General features: G+C 40.7%; 2 protein-coding genes across 2 annotated transcripts in view; both read left to right on the forward strand.

Annotated features, from left to right (window-relative positions):
- Positions 1-257: 257 nt before the first annotated feature.
- On the forward strand, positions 258-9,342 carry vps51 (VPS51 subunit of GARP complex). Its single transcript, XM_007545863.2, has 11 exons — positions 258-646; positions 835-964; positions 2,085-2,231; positions 2,327-2,546; positions 3,459-4,362; positions 5,013-5,228; positions 5,363-5,446; positions 5,537-5,671; positions 5,751-5,872; positions 6,815-6,902; positions 8,581-9,342. The coding sequence occupies exons 1-11, from the start codon at positions 473-475 to the stop codon at positions 8,839-8,841; spliced, it is 2,481 nt and encodes an 826-aa protein (XP_007545925.1). The 5' UTR covers positions 258-472; the 3' UTR covers positions 8,842-9,342.
- Positions 9,343-11,733: 2,391 nt separating this feature from the next.
- The window catches only part of tm7sf2 (transmembrane 7 superfamily member 2), an 11,347-nt gene continuing 3,883 nt past the window's right edge, over positions 11,734-19,197 (forward strand). Inside the window, exons 1-10 of the mRNA XM_007545864.2 lie at positions 11,734-11,829; positions 12,326-12,405; positions 13,417-13,613; positions 14,176-14,230; positions 14,505-14,699; positions 15,672-15,775; positions 16,859-16,978; positions 17,978-18,146; positions 18,232-18,312; positions 18,521-18,643. Of these exons, the coding sequence (XP_007545926.1) occupies positions 11,777-11,829; positions 12,326-12,405; positions 13,417-13,613; positions 14,176-14,230; positions 14,505-14,699; positions 15,672-15,775; positions 16,859-16,978; positions 17,978-18,146; positions 18,232-18,312; positions 18,521-18,643 (1,177 nt within the window). The 5' untranslated portion in view covers positions 11,734-11,776. The remainder of the gene's footprint in view (positions 11,830-12,325; positions 12,406-13,416; positions 13,614-14,175; positions 14,231-14,504; positions 14,700-15,671; positions 15,776-16,858; positions 16,979-17,977; positions 18,147-18,231; positions 18,313-18,520; positions 18,644-19,197) is intronic.

Genomic DNA, 19,197 nt, shown 5'->3' on the forward strand with positions numbered 1-19,197 from the left:
CCCATATTTATGCAGGATAGTTAACAGTGGAAAAAGGTACAGAGAAAAAAGAAAAAAATAAGAATGAATTTTTAGGTCCACTCCCACCATTGTTAGAACAATGATTCAGTCCCAAAAAAGAAAGAAAGAAAAGAAAAACAGAGAAGGTAAATGGCCCTTTAAATCGTCATGGTGCAGGCATGCGCGGTAGCATATCCGAGTCAGACTTGATTACGTACACTTTGTGAGAACGTAAGTTTGGATTGGCTACAAATGCGGAAACAACAACGACTCCATACAGCTGGTTTTCTCTCAAAGGAAATATGACAGATTTTTAATATTTTGAATAACAACTTTTCGTTATTCAGGACATTCTGCAAAGCTGAAAATATTTATTTATTTTAAACGGGGAGTTAGAGTTTTCAGTTCGTCTTTCTGAGCTGTCAGGTGCTTGTTTCGCTTCGTCCGTTTTGGCAGCTGGTCGGAGTTCAGTATGGACGCCGACGGTTCGGTGTCGGACGAGTCCGGGAGGAGGCGGAGGGTGCACGGCATGCTGAAGCTTTACTACGGGCTAAACGAGGAGGGTAAGACCCCGGAGCAGCCACAGTCCCTGGATCCCTGCGACATCAACGGGCCGCATTTTGACCCGGAGCTCTACCTCAACAAGGTGCTGTCTTTTTAGCTTCTACTATCACGCAGTAGTAGTGTAAACATAAGTCGCTAAAGCCACTCATACAGTTTCCAGCACTTTATATTTACATGTAAATACGTAGGATGACTTTGAGGTCTTGCTCTGGAAACACAAGTGTGCTGTATTAAAGGATGTTTATGCCCGTTATGCTTCTTAAACTGCAGCTGAGAAGAGAGTGCTCCCTTTCTGAGCTGATGGACCATGAGACCTGCATGGTGAAGCAGATCCGCTCTCTGGACAGTGACATGCAGACCCTGGTCTATGAAAACTATAACAAGTTCATATCTGCTACAGGTAAAGTAGATGATACAAATGTATCTGTAGCCCCTGAACTACTTCATGTTTTGTCACGTTACATCCACAAACTTCAATGTGTGCAATAGACCAACATAAAGCAGTGTAGCATTGTAAAGCGGAAGGATAATAACACAAAATTTCATCAATAGATTAAGTTTCAAGCCATGTTCTCAGTTTGCTTTAGGTCTGTACTTTGACTGGAACATTATAACACACAGACTCATCTAAACTATTAGCCTGCAACTTGCAGCTCCCCACACAGACTCATCTAATTTCAAAGTGGCTCTGTGAAATTGCACAATGACTCTTAATAATTTGATTAATATTGGAAAACCAACAATTAAAAAAAAAAAGAAATATAGCTAAAGCTACAGTGGATTTTAGCAGTTTTATAGTTATTTGCATGGAATAAATTCAGTATTAAATGTTCACAAGTACGGTATTAGTAAAACTAAAACAAAAAATCTCATTATGTTGGAAACTCTTTTTGTTTACGTTTTCCACAAATATCAAAAGCCCTAAAAAACCATTATTGGTGAATCCTGTTTTTGTAAATGTTTTATGTTTTTCTTTGTTTTTAAGCATAATGACAGAAATAACGTTTTTTTTTTAAATGATCACGAGTTTTCTATTGTAGATATTTATTAAACATTTTTAAGTTATCTTTTCACAAAAGACTATTTAACTCTTATGGCTCTAACGTTTTATTTAGCTCCACTGAGGGCCAACGTTAATTTCATTTTGTCACTCGTTCAGAAAGTACCTCATATTCATGGCACATGCAGTGAAATATTTAAATCATTTATTTCTTGTAATTTGATTATTGTGCAAATATAATGGACATTTTTAATTGTATGCATAATGAATCTATTTGAGTTTTTCTTTCTGATATGAGTGACCAAAAAATGCTGAACATTTTCCACAATGTTCAAATTTTTTGAGATGTATTTGTAGCACACTTTAATACAAATGATAGACTACTTTGTATTAATCTAACATACACATTTCAACAGATCACATTGAAGTTTTCAGTTGTAATGTGACATAATTTGTGAAGATTTAAGGAGACTGAAGACCTTTGCAAAGCATGTAGGTGAGGTATTTCCTCTTTTGTTAGACACCATCAGAAAAATGAAGAACGATTTCAAAAAGATGGAGGACGAAATGGATTGCCTGTCTGCGAACATGGCTGCCATCACTGACTTCAGCGCTTCCATCAGCGGCACGCTTCAGGACCAGCACGCACAGATAACCAAACTCTCTGGTATGATTCACTTTTTTAAAAAATTTTTTTTATTTACTTTTGTTTACCTTTGGGATGATTTTCTTAGTTATTTGTCCCATTATGCGTCTTGCCAGGGGTTCACACGCTACTGAGGAAACTTCAGTTTCTGTTCGAGTTGCCTGCCAGACTGAATAAGTGTCTGGAGCTGCAGGCCTACGCTCAGGCGGTGAGCTCCCACCGGCGCGCTCGCTGCGTGCTGCAGCAGTACAGCCACCTGCCCTCCTTCAAGGGCATTCAGGACGACTGCAACGCCATCATGGAGAAGCTGGCTCAGGAGCTTCGGCAGAAGTTCAGGTGGGAATCTGTTAAGATCAGGGGTGACCGATGAAGGAAACATGGCATAATCATTAATTACACGCTGTCCACGCATCCTTGAAAAGTCTTAAGTTCTTGTGTCTAAAATTAAAGCTTTAAAACATGTTAAATTGATCAAATAAGATAATCACAGGACTCATTTTTTGTTGTGCCAGGACTATTTAATATAGTTTTTTGGCTTGTGGTGCTTTTCATTCCGGAAAAAATCCGAGTTGTACGCAAACATCTTCATTGGTTGAGGCTAACCAGATGCTAATGTACCCTTGCTAGCTAGCTTTTTTGAGGCCATCTTGGGTACTTGCAAATTTATCAGCAGTTGACTCACCTCTGACTGACTTGTGCTGCCAAGTGTCAACCCATACAAGGCTGGGTGCCAAAAACTAAGCTTCGGACTATGGGGGTAAAAACTGTAGAGAGCCATATGCAATGAGAGAAGCACAAAGTTCAGAGTTCTTCTTATGCTTGTTTGTAATGCAGCAAGTTCCTCCAACCATCCCCTATATTTACATTTTTTTCTATATTAAATTTTATTCAAATTTCCAATAAATTAAATTTGAATTCCTGAAACCTGTAGATACCATGAATTAGTAAATATGTCCTCAGACATGTTTCTTTCATTCTTACTAAGCTTGAGTTGTTTCGTAAGGAAGAAAAGATTCAGTTAATTGATGTGGTAACCCAATTGAATAAGTGGGACTGAGAACAAAAGCTTTTTTTTAAGGTTAAAAAATCGATGCATCTTCTTCAACTACAATTATGTCACATGACATCCATCTCCTTAAGATGCATTGACATTGTTATGCCAAAACTTGGAAAAGCAGGCATGTGAATATGTTTGCAAGGCACCATGTATTGATTCTGTTTAACGGTATTTTGTGTGTGTGTTTATAGAGATGGTGGGACGAGCGCCAAAGACCTGTCGGAGTGTGTGGAGCTCCTGCTGCAGCTGGATGAGCCAGCAGAGGAGCTCTGTGATAAATTCCTGAGCCACGCAGGCTCTCGACTGGAGCTGGACCTTCAGGGGTTGGAAGCAGAGATCAAACCGTACCCACCGACTCCAGCTCCGAAAGAGGCTGCAACACGCAGGTCATCCTCTTCTACAGCCGTAGGATCTCCGAGCGACAACAACTCCCCTAAGACGCTCTCTCTACCGTCTCCCACCCCAAACACCGACATTCTCGAATTCATAGACAGAGGCTGCAATGAATTTGTCAGCAGCTTATGTCTGGTTATCACTTCCTATCAAGAATTGTTCGTCAACCATGCTCAGACAGGCGAGCTGGCTTCGAAGAATATTCCTCAGATGGCAAACGGCAAGCTGCAGGCCTTCGTGGATGACTTGGCAGCTCGGTATTTCTCGCTTGTCGAGAGGAGGATACAAGAAGAGAAAGGCGTCGGCGATAACTCCCTCCTGGTCCGCGCTCTGGACCGCTTCCACCGCAGGCTGCAGGCTGTGGCCAAACTGCTGCCCGGCTCCGCTGTTCCAACCCGGGGGACGGAAATTGTGGTAAGAGCGGCAACGGAGCGAGTGAAGCAGTATCTCTCTGCTCTGCAGAGCTTCTACATGGACAGCCTGACAGATGTGAGGCAGGCCCTGGCAACGCCTCGACTCTCCGTGGCTGGAGGCGGCACGCATCTAGGAGGGCCTGCAGCTGGCAGGGACGCTCCCAGCAGCCTTCCAGAGCTTCTCTCATCTCTGTCAGCTTCTATTCTCAACCAGATCAAGTCGGTGTTGGCGTCAGTCCATCTCTTCACCGCCAAGGACATTACTTTCTCCAACAAGCCTTACTTTAAGGTAAATCTCCTTTGTTAAAAACATTTTTTTATGAGCTTTATTGATTTTTCCATCCTTCCTCAGAAAGCCACGCAGTATTGTATAACGGTATTGTATAATTTTTTTGTTTTTTGGCAAATTTTCCACAAAATTGGTCAAAAAACATTGGGTTTGAGTGACGCCAACTCTCACCTATGTCAGATCTGTGATCAACATGGCGAGTAACAAAAAGTCACATTTATGTTCTTATTTTATTTTTTTAATTATATATATTTTCTTTAATTATGTAAAGCACCTTGAAATGCCCTGCTGCTGAAATGTGCTATACAAATAAAATTTGATGGATTGATTTACTGACACAAGTATCGCAAAATTTCTTGCTGATATTTTGTAAGTTACCATTACAAAATCAAAAACAAATGCAAAATCTAGGAGGGACAGATCAGTTTGAATAGGTGTTTAATATTATTTAATTTTAAGAAGCAATTCCAACACAGTATCTTAACCGTTTTTGTAGATGTTTTATCAGTAAATTCCGGCACAATCGGCCGTTTGAGGTCATTCATGACGTAGACATTTCCCAAAATGAAAATGAGTTTGACACTCCTGTTCTAAACGAAGTTAAAAAAGTGAGTTTTTAATGAAAGCTTTTCTCTGTGCCGTCGCCGTAGGGGGAGTTCTGTAGCCAGGGAGTCCGTGAGAACCTGGTGGTGAACTTCATCAGGTTTGTGTGCCAGTCTTCTCGACAGTTTTGTGAAAGCGCCGGAGACAAAGGAGGATCCACGCCCCCGGCTCTCCTGCTGCTGCTGTCTCGCCTCTGCTTGGACTTTGAGACGTCCACCATCTCCTACATACTCACGCTCACAGACGAACAGTTTCTCGTCCAGGTATTGGAGAAATGTAAAATACAGCGCAATGCAGAATTTGGAAAAAACACACAGACACGTGTGTGGCTGTAGCATGACGAACTGTAAACAAGTTTTTAAAATGACTCTGTTAAAAGACCGGCCGTCTTTTTCAGCACCAAAATCCCATAACACCAGTCACAACGTTATGTGGAGAAGCAAGAGAAGCGGCACAAAAACTCCTCAACCATTACGTCAAGGTATTTCACCATTACAAACAAAAATACAGAGTCAAGAGTGAAAATTCACGCCGTATCCAAGACGACACCTAGTTTTCTTTCTCTGTCCAGGTTCAGGGGCTGATCATCTCGCAGATGTTAAGAAAGAGTGTCGAAACTCGAGACTGGGTCAACACCATCGAGCCCAGGAACGTCCGAGCTGTGATGAAGAGAGTAGTGGAGGACACCACCTCCATCGACGTGCAGGTACGGCTTCGAACGACGGCTCGAGTCAAACTGCCTCTGTTCCTACCTGAACGTCATCCACGAATGTCCTGCACCGCAGGTGGGCCTGCTGTATGAAGAGGGTGTGAGGAAGGCCCACAGCAGCGACTCGAGCAAAAGGACCTTTTCCGTCTACAGCAGCTCCAGGCAGCAGCCCCGTTACGCAGCCAGCTACACACCGAGGTGAAGCAGCTTTGTTTATGAAGCTCTGTTGCCTTGGTCATTAAAAATCATGGCAGCGACAGATATAGACACCTTCATGAGTCTTCAGTGTCTTATTCTGGCGTTGGAGCGACAAGCCCGTTACACCTCAGAGCAGCTGCGTGTGTGTTTGGTGTTTTGGGGAAACTGTAGTCAGCGATTTGACAGAAGAGCTTTGAATTAAATACTAACGAATGACAAACTCGACTTTCAATGAGATTCATTCTTTGGCAGTGTTAGTTGTTTCAGCATTGAATCTTTGTGGCACCACATGAGGCCATCTGCCTTGTGGCAGTTTGACAATGTGTCAATTCGTACATGCTTTGAAACGCTTAGTAACTTAGTCATATTCTACTGGAAAGACGTGTGGCTGCATTTCATGAGCCTTCTAGTCCCTTTGAGAATCAGACCAAAATAAGTAGTACAATGTGTTTTGATAGCTGTATCCAATTGAAATAAATTATGCAAGATTTTGGAATTTATATGATAATTTATGATTTAAAAAAATGCTGTGAACAAATCTGTTTAAATGGCAAAAAATGGAAGTGGGAGTGGACTAAATGGCGATGAGTCGGTGCAAAATTGGTGAAGAGGCTGATTGAACCAATCCCATTCAGAAACAGACTCATTTAAAACTGCATTTTAATCCTTTTTGTCATATTGAGATATTTGTTGGCAGAGATTGAGATATTCAGGGTTAGAGTTATATATATGTTAAGAGTTGAAGAAAAAGCATCTGAAATGTCGTCGCTGTTTATTTCTACAGAGGTAATTTTGTCATAGTTGCAATGTTCCTAAAAATTCTTTGAAGTGGAAACTATTTGTTTCATTTGCTTTTCTCTAAATAAGTGGATTATTATTGTATAGCTATGATGTCTAGAATAGAAACAATAACTGATTGGTTACCTGTTGTTTTACCTGCAGCGCTCCCATGGATACCAATCTGCTGAGCAACATCCACAAGCTGTTTTCTGAAAGGATCGACATCTTTAGCTCAGTGGAGTTCAACAAGGTCAGTGCTGCTCTTCATTCAGTTGAATAAATATCTTTCGACGGCCTTAGAAGCGCCACGTGAGAATCTCCTCCACACTAAAGAAGCAGGACGTGATCCGGGACCTGCAGGCTGTCTGCCTGTGGGAACGTGTGAATTGGAGCATGCTCAGCGACGCTGCTGGTTACATTTTCAAGTAGACTGCTTTGACTCTGGAGGCGCGGACGTGGGCGCACTTTAACATGCTAATGATGCCCCTCCATTTCCTCCTTCGCATCATTTCCTAGCGACTCAGGAAAGAAAACAAGAACATTTTTAAGGCTGTTCTGCACAACGTAGATTCTTGTCGTATTTATCTAACTAAAAACGTTATTCAGATTTAGTTGCTGTTTTCTCTCTGAGCCTGTGTAGAAGTCCCCCTTCTTTGTGTTTCTCGTTTCCAAGCTCTTGATTTAATGAACTGGGCTTTCAACCGCTGGCTGATATCTTCAGTTTCCTCGTCAGCACGTAGGAATTGTCCAGTGTGTGCTCAGCGTGGAGATCTGCTTCTTACAGAGCATGACTTTGCATTCACAGATGCTGTTCTTTGCTCTTGGGACGTTTGAATATTCCTCCAGTTGATTTGTTGTTAACTCACAGTAACGATTTCTGTCAGAAGTTTACAGCTACTCAACATTGGTATGCCACTTATGTTAATTTTGATGTTTAATTGATTTAATTTGAGGGGGGATTGATTATTACAGCTTCGATACGTTTTTACAAAGAAGTGTCAGGCAAATTTACATTTACTGTGGATTTTCTCTGAGTTCCACTGTGACAAAATTATACAAACAGAATCAAATTAACATAAACACCCCCAGCAATATTTGAATAAATGGCTTTTAGCAAGTTACAGGAACAAAAACACATTCTTCTTGTAGCCATCAAGCAATGGCAGAGTTTGCATAAAATGGATGGATTCCTAGAACAAATAATCCATGAATTTCAATAAGGCTGACTTTAGAGCCATTCCAGAAGCTTGACATTAGTCGGCTTTATCTATTCCAAAACCAACTTTGAGATGTATTTGAGGGTTCATTTACACCAGCCCTGTTCAGTTCAATTTGATCCAACTCTAGTTCGTTTGCCTGGTTCGTTTAAGGAAGTGTGAATGCGTAATCGAACCCTGATGTGGACCAAAAACCTCCTAAAAACCCAGATGAAGATCGGTGGAAGTGAACCCTGGTGCGGTTTGAGTGCATACGTGAACGCCAAGTCTACCAGAGACCACTTCAAAAGCAGGAAGCGAACTTAAGTGCAGGGCATGCTGGGTAAATACAACCAAAACAAACGCATGACTGACACTAGCTGGAGAAAAATCCTACAACTGATGCCACTTTATTTTTGTTAGCATTTTGTGAAGAAGGTTCAGAGGTTTGCACGTTGTTTCCTTCAGTAGTTCTCGGTGCAGCGCCACCACAGGCGAGGCGAGGAACAGGTTTTTCAAAGGGTTTGGATTGTTTGACACAATGGAGCATGAAAGAGAACCACACCAGCTGAAAATGTAACAAATGTTGCAACTTTGGTCCCCAATCCAGCCGCTGGCTGGTACAAGTTTAAAACATGCAGGATAGTGGCTTTAGCAAGCTTAAAACATTGTTGTGGCTATGAGTTTGTTTTGCTGTCAGTGGCGTGACGGTTAATGTCCCCTGTCTCCCAGGTCTCCGTGATGACCGGAATCATCAAAATCAGCCTGAAGACGTTCCTGGAGTGTGTCCGCCTGCGCACTTTTGGGCGCTACGGCCTGCAGCAGATCCAAGTCGACTGCCACTACCTGCAGATGTACCTGTGGCGCTTCGTGTCAGACGAGAACCTCGTTCACTTCCTGCTAGATGAGATAGTGGGAAGCTCCGCCCACCGCTGCCTGGACCCCTCGCCGATGGAGCAGAGTGTTATTGAAGTGATCTGTGAGAGAGGTTGAGTTGTACCTCTGTTGCGTTGTTCGGGATCGTTTAGCCACTATTGGCACTAGTTTGGTGAATACTGTAAACATATCGTAGGAAAATAATCATCCGAATCTCTTGTTTATTACTACTCCCACAGTTCTTGGCTGGTATATTTCCAAGATTTACGAATCATGTTGTTTGTTGAGTTTACTTAGTTTCTTCTGTTAATCATTTACTATAAAATAAGAATGAAAAAACTTGGATTCAGTCTGAACACAGGGGAACTCTAGCACTCTGACCTTGAAGATAATATGAATGTGAATAGAAAACACTGATGACTAAAGCGCAAGGCTGTGTCCAGTGAAAGCTGCTCCATTAGTAAATCTCTTCAGGCTATTTGTGGACTTTTTTGTTTTCATCCATTAACTGTAAACTGCAGCACATCTTTGATTCCTGTCTGTTTTCTCTGTACATGTCTGCATAGAGAATGAACTAACCTGAATGTATGTCCAGAATAAACAAGTATGAGTTTAAAAGAACTTGTTCTTATTAATTCTTAAAATGTGACACTTCAGGTATTGCTTTCCCAAAGCATCTATGAGATTCTTAGGCTTCTTAGACCCTCCGGTCAGACTTCTGATATGCAGCGGGGGCTTGCCTTGGGAACCAACAGCAGTAGAGGAGTACTGCAGGGTAAGGGAAGTAAACCACTACCCCTGTGGATTCCTGATCCATCCTGATGCACCCTGGATGGGGTCATCACCAGATGGAATAATTTATGATCCAGAGGCACAACCAGCTTTTGGTCTTTTAGAAATAAAATGTCCAAATGTGAGGAGTTATGTGAACTGCTCCTACATAAACAGGGATGGCAGACGCTCACTGAAGCACACACATCCATATTACTGGCAGGTGCAGGGACAAATGCTTATTTCAGGATGTGACTGGTGCGATTTTGTCATATATACTGAAAATGACATTTTTATTGAGAGGATTTTCCGTGACATTGAAGTTGCAACAACCATAAAAGACAAAGCCATTTCTTTTTTTATCATTACCTTCATGCTTATTTGAACAGGTAAGGTGTCATTGTACAGCTTCACCACTGGAGATACATGACTTAACATATATTGTACATTAGTTGTGCCATGTTCAGGTGTGCAATTTGTCATAGCTGTAATTGGCATTATTTCTTTTAAAAGGAGGAAAAACGTGTCTGGCTTTGGTAATCTCACCCTTTGCAATCTGTCTTTCTCTGTTTTTTGTATTTGGTGTATGAGTGTTATTTTTTGATAACAGTACAGGATTAGTTTATAGTTTGTACTTTTTACATAAGTGAGATAACTGAAAAAGGCAAGCAAATGTCAGTAATAGTATTTTTTTGATCATTTGATCAATTGAATTTTATAAATTAATTTTGAATATTTAATATTTGAAAAGGTTTTTATTTCACCTTTACACAGCTTGTGATACTCAGGACTCAAAGACTTCCATTTTCACTGACAAGCATGATTTACAACTTGTTTATGTTGACTTTGACTTCAGATGAACTCTGACAGAATACTAAAGCCAGCCCAAAACTGTTAAGACATAGCCTTTTGAAAGTATTGTCATTTGTACTTTGTTTTCTAGAAAAGAGAGAAAAAAGAGCATTGTTATGGGAAACAAATTCTGTTTTTATTTTTATGCCACCTGCCCTTACTCTGTATATTGAATTATTTGCTTAACTTATTGCAATATTCATATTACTTTGCTATTAATAAATGAAAGCGTTACATTTCAATATCACACTTGAAAGTCTGACATATGTGCAAATACTTTATTTAATCTAAACACTAATAAGAGAAAAATGATCTGTGTAATGCAGTTATGGAAAACATTCGGTTTTGTTTTATGAACAAATATAACATTTAAAACATACAGAATAAATTTTTTTGCAGTTGCTGACAACAGGCTACTTTGCCCAAACCTTTACCAGTGGGCCATTCTCATAATTTGTGAGCAAACAAGCAACAGTGTACAGCTGGTTGATACTCCCAAAAAGACATAGGGGAATTTCAGACTCAAATAACTTGTGCTCTTTGACTCTGCGAATAAGACGTTCCACATGCACTCTAAGGCGTGCTATGGCCTGAGTCTCCATAACTTCGCCTGCTGACATTTGAGACCTTCCAGAGAGAAATGCTGGCCTGTAAACCTTGCAGGGTACAATGTCATCAATAAGAAAGCCTCTGTCTACCATGACAGCCATCCCAGGTTTTAAGAGGGTGAGGAGACCAGATTCACGTGTGATCTGCTTGTCACTGATGGACCCTGTATACAGTCTTGAGATGAATGTCACTGCACCATGTGGTGCAATCCCTATCAGCCCCTTCAGAGTGCAGTGTGATTTGTAAGATGAAAACACCTCACTCTGAAGTACAGGGGAAGATGGGCACTGGCACCTCAGCTCAGTACAGTCAAGGATGACTGTTGTGTCGGGGTAGTCCTTGAAGTTGGCAGGTAGATTTCTGTGGATCTGGTCCTCAGGTATCCAGATCCTAATGGAGCCAAGCACTGTGAATAGAAAGTTGGTCCATGCAGTAATTATCCGGCTGACCGTGGACTGATGGACACCATAACGTTCAGCGAGATCACGTTGTTTGGATCCAAGGGCCAGATAATTTAAAAACAGGAAGAACTCATCAATGGGCTGCAGGGTTCGGGTTGAGGAAGTCAAGTCGATGGCAGCTCCTCCTCTCTGTACTTGGCGAACACTGACCATGGATGGCAGAGCGGGCTCGATCATGGACCAGAAACGAATCAATACGTCNGCTTCAGCTGTCGCCATCTGATTAGCTGGCTCTGATTGGTTAAGGCACCTTGTCTCCACCCTCTTCTGATGACCACGGACAAATCTGATTGGCTGAGAGGGAGCTCCATGCCGACAGGTCGTACTTTGGGCGGATCCATGTGCAGGTTGCAGTGTGGATGGACAGGACAGCCTCTGAGGCTCCGCAGACTCCCTCCTTCACCCAACTCTGGTAAGAGCTTTCATTTACTGTGTTAAATAACAGATTCTCACTTTGACGTTCAGGTTATGGTAACTGCAGCGTTTCTAGATGGCGTTTACCTCCCATTTCTGTGTAGAAAGTTTAGTCTGTGTGTCACTGGTTGCACTTTGACCCAAGTTTGGCAGCATTCCCATACAGTTTTTTTTTGTTTTGTTTTTTATGGATATGAATGTTGGTCCATTATAGAAGCTTAGTGTTACCCTGCTCTGTTTAATTAGTTATTAAACACACTAATAAAGCATAGTTTTGATGTGTTTGGGATCATTGTCCTTCATTTTGAACTATTTTCATGTTGATTTTAAAGGGAAGTTAAAGAATTTTGAGTCTTTTTCTTTCTTTATTGTCATTCCAATGACAATAATGAAAGTGAATGTATGCATTCACTTTCATTAAAGTGAATGCATACATTCACTTTAATGTATGCATCTTGACTGGTGTCCACTATCTGTGTCAATATCCTAAACAGGAGGAGAAAAATGGGAGCCAAGAAAGCCCCGAAACACCGACTGTCACACGACACAGAAAGAGAGTTTGGAGGAACTCTGGGTAAGCCAAAGTCGCGAAGTTTAAAACATTTGAATCTGTGATGGGAGAGTCAAATGTAAAAAAAGGAAAAGAAAAAGACACTGTAGGACCGACTGTGTAGGATACTTTAGGGTGTCCTAATACGTTCCTCTGTTTTTTTGTTGATGTGTTGCATTTAATAAGTAAAGTAAGGTTAATTTTTGGTTTTAATGTTATATAAAATCTTTTGTTTTTTCCCAGCCAAAGTGGATAGGTGTAACTAGTAGGGGACAAGATGTCCTAACTTTTAGGAAACACTTTCTCGTTGATATGAGTAAAATAAAGTTAATTTCTGCTGTCTTGGTCCAATTAACCCACTTTCTTTTTTAGAGATAAGCAAGATTAGACATTATTATTAGTAAGAAGCAAACACATATGACATATGAAAGGAAATCACGAAACTCACACACTTCAAAATACGTGCAACAGAAGCAGTATTATTTATAATGACGTGATTCACTGATGAACATATTTACGCTAATTTGTGGAATATGATTATTTGAAATTCTGTTAACAGATGTTTTCTTACAGGAATTTAGTTTAGTTTAGTTTCTAGTTGACTCAGGACATTTTCCCTAAATAACAAAATCTGCCAGATTTTTTAAAAATATCAACATTAAGGAATTACTGGCATAAAAGAAGCTCCTAAATGTCACACTGAAAAGTTATTTCTAAGTTAGTTCTGTGTTATTTTAAGTGTACTAAGACATTTACACTAGAAATGAGGCAAAAATACTTGGTAGGATTTTGTGTTAATGCAGTTCAATAGTGCATTTATAGAACGGGGCTCATCTGATACTGAAAGGCGTCTATCCACAGTAGTTTGATTTCCTGATCATGACATTATTCTAAATGTCTTTCTTGCCTGGTATTATTTGCCCCATTTATTTCATGCAGGAACCTTCAATATCTTCGGTCTTTTTGCTGCCATCAGTCAAAGTTCTTCACCTGCCTCACCGTCCCATCGTCTCATCTCCTCCTCTGCTCTTTCAGGCGCCGTGTGCATCCCCGTTTTCCTCCCACTGACGGTTCTCTTCCTGATCTGTGTGAGCCAATCAGCGGAGGCCAGCGTCCTGCAGTGGCCGCCCTGCCTCCCCTCCGCCGACCAGCTGTGGGACCCGCTGGCTCCCATGCTGCTGCTGGCATGGATCGGACTGCACGCCCTCCTCTACTTGCTGCCGTTAGGGAAGGTACGAAATGTCTACAAAATGTCCACTTGGTTTTGGTCTGTCACGTAAAATCTGAGTTACATCCAGTGAAAATCTGTGGTTTTAATATGATGAAATGCATATAGCACATGAATAATCAATGATAAACCATTAAGCAGTTTATATTATTTAGCTCTGTGAGGTGGTCCTGTTGAATATCCTTGTGGTCGTTTGTCTTTAGTTTGTTTTTTTTTTTGTTTTTGTTTTCGCCATTAATAGCACTCACAGAATGCAAGATCTTGTCCAAACTTACAATTTAAAACACATACTTGATTAGTGTGTAAGTGTAGAATAGCAGAAACACATAAACAGTGATGGCAGCAGTTTTGGCCACTGCTTATTACATATTTAAATAAATATAAAATGTAAAACAGAGCATGATTTAATTGAGTTTCTTGTTATATTTGTTTTGATTTAGACAATTGCATTTCTTCAAACTGTATGTCGTGATTATTGTTTTGACACATCAGATCTTTGAAACATTACTACATTATCCTCAAGTATAATATTGATATCTATTTCCATCATATCTATTTGCATGCAGGTTTCTGAAGGATTAGCTCTGAGGGACGGAAGCCGCCTCAAGTATCCCATAAATGGTATTAATCAGCTTCCTTGTTGATCAACAGTTTTTTAAAAAGAAATCTCTTTGTCTAAATAAAGTGTGATGTTTTATTGTTGTGCATCACCAGCTGTTATGATTCATATCTCCTGGAACGACACTCTGCTCACGTTTGAGCTGAAGTTTACTTTAGATAAACATCTCCTCTGTCAACTTTTAGCTGTTTTTTTTTGTTTTTTTTAATGCAGTCCTCCGTCTGTTTGCTCTCCCTGGGGCTCTAACATTTAGCTTTGTTTGTTCTCCTCCCTGAGGTTTCCACGGCCTGTGCATCAGCGCCGTGTTGCTGTCGGTGCTGCTGGCGCTCGGCGCTCCTCTTGGATATCTGTGTGAGCTGCTGGTGCCGCTGGCGGTGTCTGCCGTCGCCGTGTCCTTCCTGTCCTCCGTCTACCTCTACGTCCGCTCTTTCTGGGCCCCCTCCCATGCTCTGGCCCTGGGGGGAGACACAGGTGAGAAAGCGAGCTTTTCACCATGCAAAAAGCGGGGAAGTCAACACGAAAGCGCTGTGTAAACACGGCCGGTGGCTACGCACTGCGCATTCGAACGCCCGTTTGTTGGATGTTTTTTTTTTTTGGTTTTCCTGTGGGTAAATATCCAAGAGCCCTGCTGCTCGGCAGGAGTTTGCAGGCATCAGCATCAACTGCATCCTGCCTTTTTTAAGTCGGGCGACCCTGCTGCGCCAGCAACACGCTGTTCTTATGTATCCTCAGGCAATAAGCAACCACAAAGACAGAAAAAAAACAGCAGAAATGCTATTCAGTTTCTGAGAGGATAAATTCCTCTAATCAACAGAAAAACACGTGTGACTGCATCAGCTCAATTTCTGCATGTTAGAGTTGCATGCGGGGCTGAAATGATTCTCGACTAATTTTGTGAGCAAGGACTCAAACAAGGTCAACTGCTGAAAGAACATTCTCCTCACAGCAGCAATAAAGCCAAAAATGAATATATTCAGCATTTAAGACAAACCTCCATTGTCTGTAAATACATTTTATCCAACTCATAGACTAGTTTTACCTTCACTTGGTTGAAATTTTGCATTAAAAAATGTCCTATTTCTATTTGCTGCCCATTTATTAATTGGTTTATCATAAAGTGAATCAACAGGTCAGTCCTGCACTTTACTGACGTCAAGTAGAAAGGCTGAGCTTTCACACTTTTGCACGCTAAATGAATGCTATGTTGATGGATTTTAGGCAATAAAATGTTTGTTTCCTTATTTGCTTATTGGCAATTAATGTTTAAGGTTGTCGACTATATAAATGATGCATTAATTCCTTAAAGAGAACATGTAGATAAATAGATCTACTGGTACACACCTTTGTTCTGTGTATTCATATGACAACACGGTAACTTGAACAGCATCTTAACATCCAAGCTTCTTCAAAGAGTTGTTGGTACCTGCTGTCTGTCTTGTGCAGGGAATCCCCTCTATGACTTCTTCATTGGACGGGAGCTGAACCCTCGGATCGGAAACTTTGACCTCAAGTATTTCTGTGAACTCAGACCAGGTCTGATTGGTTGGGTGAGTTCAATGTGACTAAATCATGTTCTGTTTTACTTTTAGATTTTTGATCACTTTTTCCAAAAGCTAGGAAAAAGCACAACTTAAAATGTCTCATACTTTTTTTTTTTGTTTTTTTGATGGTGATATATCCAAATGTGATGCAAAAATGTGTCAGAAGAGCTAAACTCCCTTTCTTTTAAAACCCAAACTGACCACCGGGTGGCACTGTTGCTCTCCTCTGATCGATTTGCAGCCTTAGTTTGTCGCAACCCAGATCAAAGTTCTGCTGCTTCCCCGATGACCCAGCAGCACAGTACCAGATTTATTGGACACTTTTATCTTGCATCTGCGTCACCAGAGAGAGAGAGAGAGAGAAAAAAACAGAGAGAGATTTATTAGTTTGAAATGAAACGTTTTTAATCACTCCACCAGATCCCTTCAGAATAGAAATAAATTAAGATTTAATTACGAAAGGAAAGTGGTGTCCCTCTTTTGTCACGATGTAAACAGTTAAACCTTTGTACATGTGAATGTTTTAAAGCAGCGTGCGTAGGAGAGCAGAAGAAAAACCTTCCACCAACTGGCTCCAGACAATGTGTGGGATCTTTTTTTTTTTTTTTTTTTTTTTACCTCTTTGGAAATGTCAAAACTATTTACTTTTTAGTGTTCAGAATTTTTAAAATCGATGATAACGTCCCAAATTAAAACAGCTAAGTGAACTCACATGATCGTGTACTGACAAATTATAATAATTTATTTACAGTTTGAAGCTACGAAAGATTCATAAGGTTCAGAATAACAAACAATGAGATGCAGAATTACAACATAGTCACGGTGCACTTACGTTTCTCATTTGGTTGACAATGTATCAGGGCAAGACTGGAACATTGCGATCACGGATTTAGCTTCGTATCAGGAGGAGAAGCTAAACGATTAGCTTTGGTTGCTAATGCTTTGAAGTGGAGCTCAATCCCCTTGAGCTTTTTTTTTTTTTTTTTTTTTTTTTTAAACATTACCACCAACTTTGCAAACTCTACCTGATGCTGTAAAATAAACACTACTTCAAAAAAACAATGATTTTCTAAACACAAGTTATTTCAGGTGGTCATTAACCTCGGGATGCTGATGAAGGAGGCGGAGCTTCGCGGTTCTCCTTCCCTCTCCATGATCCTGGTCAACTGGTTCCAGCTGCTTTATGTGGCAGACGCTTTATGGAACGAGGTGAGCTCTGTGACTTTTGCTGTACAAAGATATTTGATACGCTACATGTGTCAAACTTGTCATGATGTGGCGGTGTGTGATGATGATGATGAATTTAATAAAGATGCTCAAACAGTCCAGGTCCACGGCAGAAACGTTAGTTCACAGCTAAGTACCGGTAGCAACTGAAAAAAACTGAAGACTGAATACGAGAGCAACCAACACAGGACTTAACAGTTTGACTGTGATGGGGCGCAGACAAAAGACTTACTATGGACAATGGACGTAACATTGACGAGGACAACAGGTGGGGTTAAATACATACGGAGGGTAATCAGGTAACTAGACACAGCTGGGAGCAATCATCAGGGAAGCCAGGACTCACAGGGAACATGATCAAAATAAGACAGAGCAACCTAAACTAAACATACAGAGAACTCAGAAAAACCTAAATCCCGACAAAACTCAAGGCCCGCGGGGCCAAATGTGGTCATTTGGAGCCGTCTACATTCCAAATTACATCAATACGTCCTTCCAGTTTTTCAACAAATCTGCAAAATGTACACAAAATCTACAAATTCCCAATTTTTTTCTCAAAATTGGCCAAAACCGTTGAGTTTAAGAGACAGCCTTCCTTGATGTCAAATTATAGTCAGTGGCGATTAATAAGAAGTCACATTTAACATCATACATTAAATATTTCTAAATTAGCACCACAAAATCGCAGATTTTGGTTGTTAAAAAACCCACAAAAAGAATCTCAAAATCCTGGATGTGAAGAGACGTTTAATGTTATTTTATTTTAAGAAACACTTACTGGAAGCTGAAACAAGCAGCTATTTGTTTATATCTTAACAGTCAAATTGGTTTTATCAATACATTCTGGTACGACTGGCCCTTTAAGAACATTCAGATTTTTAATGTGGTCCAAAATGAAATTGAGTTTGAAACTCCAGCGTGGAGACTGATTCAACATTTTACTTTAATCTGTCTTTTTGTCTTTGCGTCCATTCTCACCAGGAGGCGGTTCTGACCACAATGGACATTGTGCATGACGGCTTCGGGTTCATGCTGGTGTTTGGCGACCTGGCCTGGGTTCCCTTCACCTACAGCCTGCAGGCTTCCTTCCTGGTTGCTCACCCTCAGAGTCTGTCTTCGCTCACGGCGGTGGCCATAGTTGCCCTGAATGGTGAATGTTGTTTTCATCAGGTTGTGTTTCACGGCACATTTGATGATATTTTTTTTTTTAAACGTGTGTTTCCGTTTGCCGTCAGGTACTGGGTATTACATTTTCAGGAAATCCAACTCGCAGAAGAACCAGTTCAGGCGGGACCCGACTCACCCCAGCGTTTCAGGTCGTCCGTCATTTCCATACTTTTCTTTTTTCATCATTCGGCAAAAGCTGTGGAAATCTATTGAGGGAATCCATTTTCTCACGTCATTTGATTTCATGTGTAACAAAGAAACTCCACTCATGCCTGTCAGGACAGGAGAGGAAGAAGCTGAGGTGTGAGTTATTTTTTATTTTTTTGCCTAATCTGCATTCTGCACAACTCCTTACAGGACTGGAGACCATCGCCACAGCAACGGGGAAACGGCTGCTGGTGTCAGGCTGGTGGGGTCTCGTTCGTCATCCTAATTACCTCGGCGACCTCCTTATGGCGCTGGCGTGGTCCCTGCCATGTGGTAAGACCACTTCAGGCTCCCCGCCGCCTTGTTTGACCAACCTCACACAGCCTCAGAGGCTCCTTGGTGTGACTTCAATTGTCAAATTGAAGCTAAAATAGAAAATATATACAAAATCGACCGATAATTCTTTAGTTTCTTCATGTATATTTGTTAAAAAATATCAACTTAAGTGTGAAATATTCAATAATAATCAGTGAAACAGGCTCAGGATTCTCTGTCACTTGTCTGAGTAGTTGTTTCAGAGGTCTAAATCTCACATAGTAAATGAGATTCTATGTGATCATTTTCCCTCCTACATATTTCTTTTGATTTTTTTTTCTTAATTGTTCACATTTTTATGGACTCAGATAACATAAAATAGGCTAAAGGAGCTTAAAACGTACATATTCTGCCACCATCTACAGAAATTCAATGGCAGATGAGAAAGAAAAAGCCATTGATAAAGACCGTTTTTGGTCCTTCTCTTCTCATTGTGAGATATTTTTTATGAGAACTAAATTACAAAGTTTTTTTATTTATTATTATTATTATTATTATTATTATTATTATTA

The sequence above is a fragment of the Poecilia formosa genome, unplaced genomic scaffold (assembly GCF_000485575.1).
Source record: "Poecilia formosa unplaced genomic scaffold, Poecilia_formosa-5.1.2 Scaffold14, whole genome shotgun sequence".
NCBI lineage: Eukaryota > Metazoa > Chordata > Actinopteri > Cyprinodontiformes > Poeciliidae > Poecilia > Poecilia formosa.

Coding starts and splice junctions, on each gene's coding strand:
- vps51 (XM_007545863.2), top strand. CDS start 473: ATGGACGCCGACGGTTCGGTGTCGGACGAGTCCGGGAGGAGGCGGAGG. Junction 5,447..5,536: donor TCCTCAACCATTACGTCAAG/GTATTTCACCAT, acceptor TTCTCTGTCCAG/GTTCAGGGGCTGATCATCTC. Junction 6,903..8,580: donor GCTCAGTGGAGTTCAACAAG/GTCAGTGCTGCT, acceptor CCTGTCTCCCAG/GTCTCCGTGATGACCGGAAT.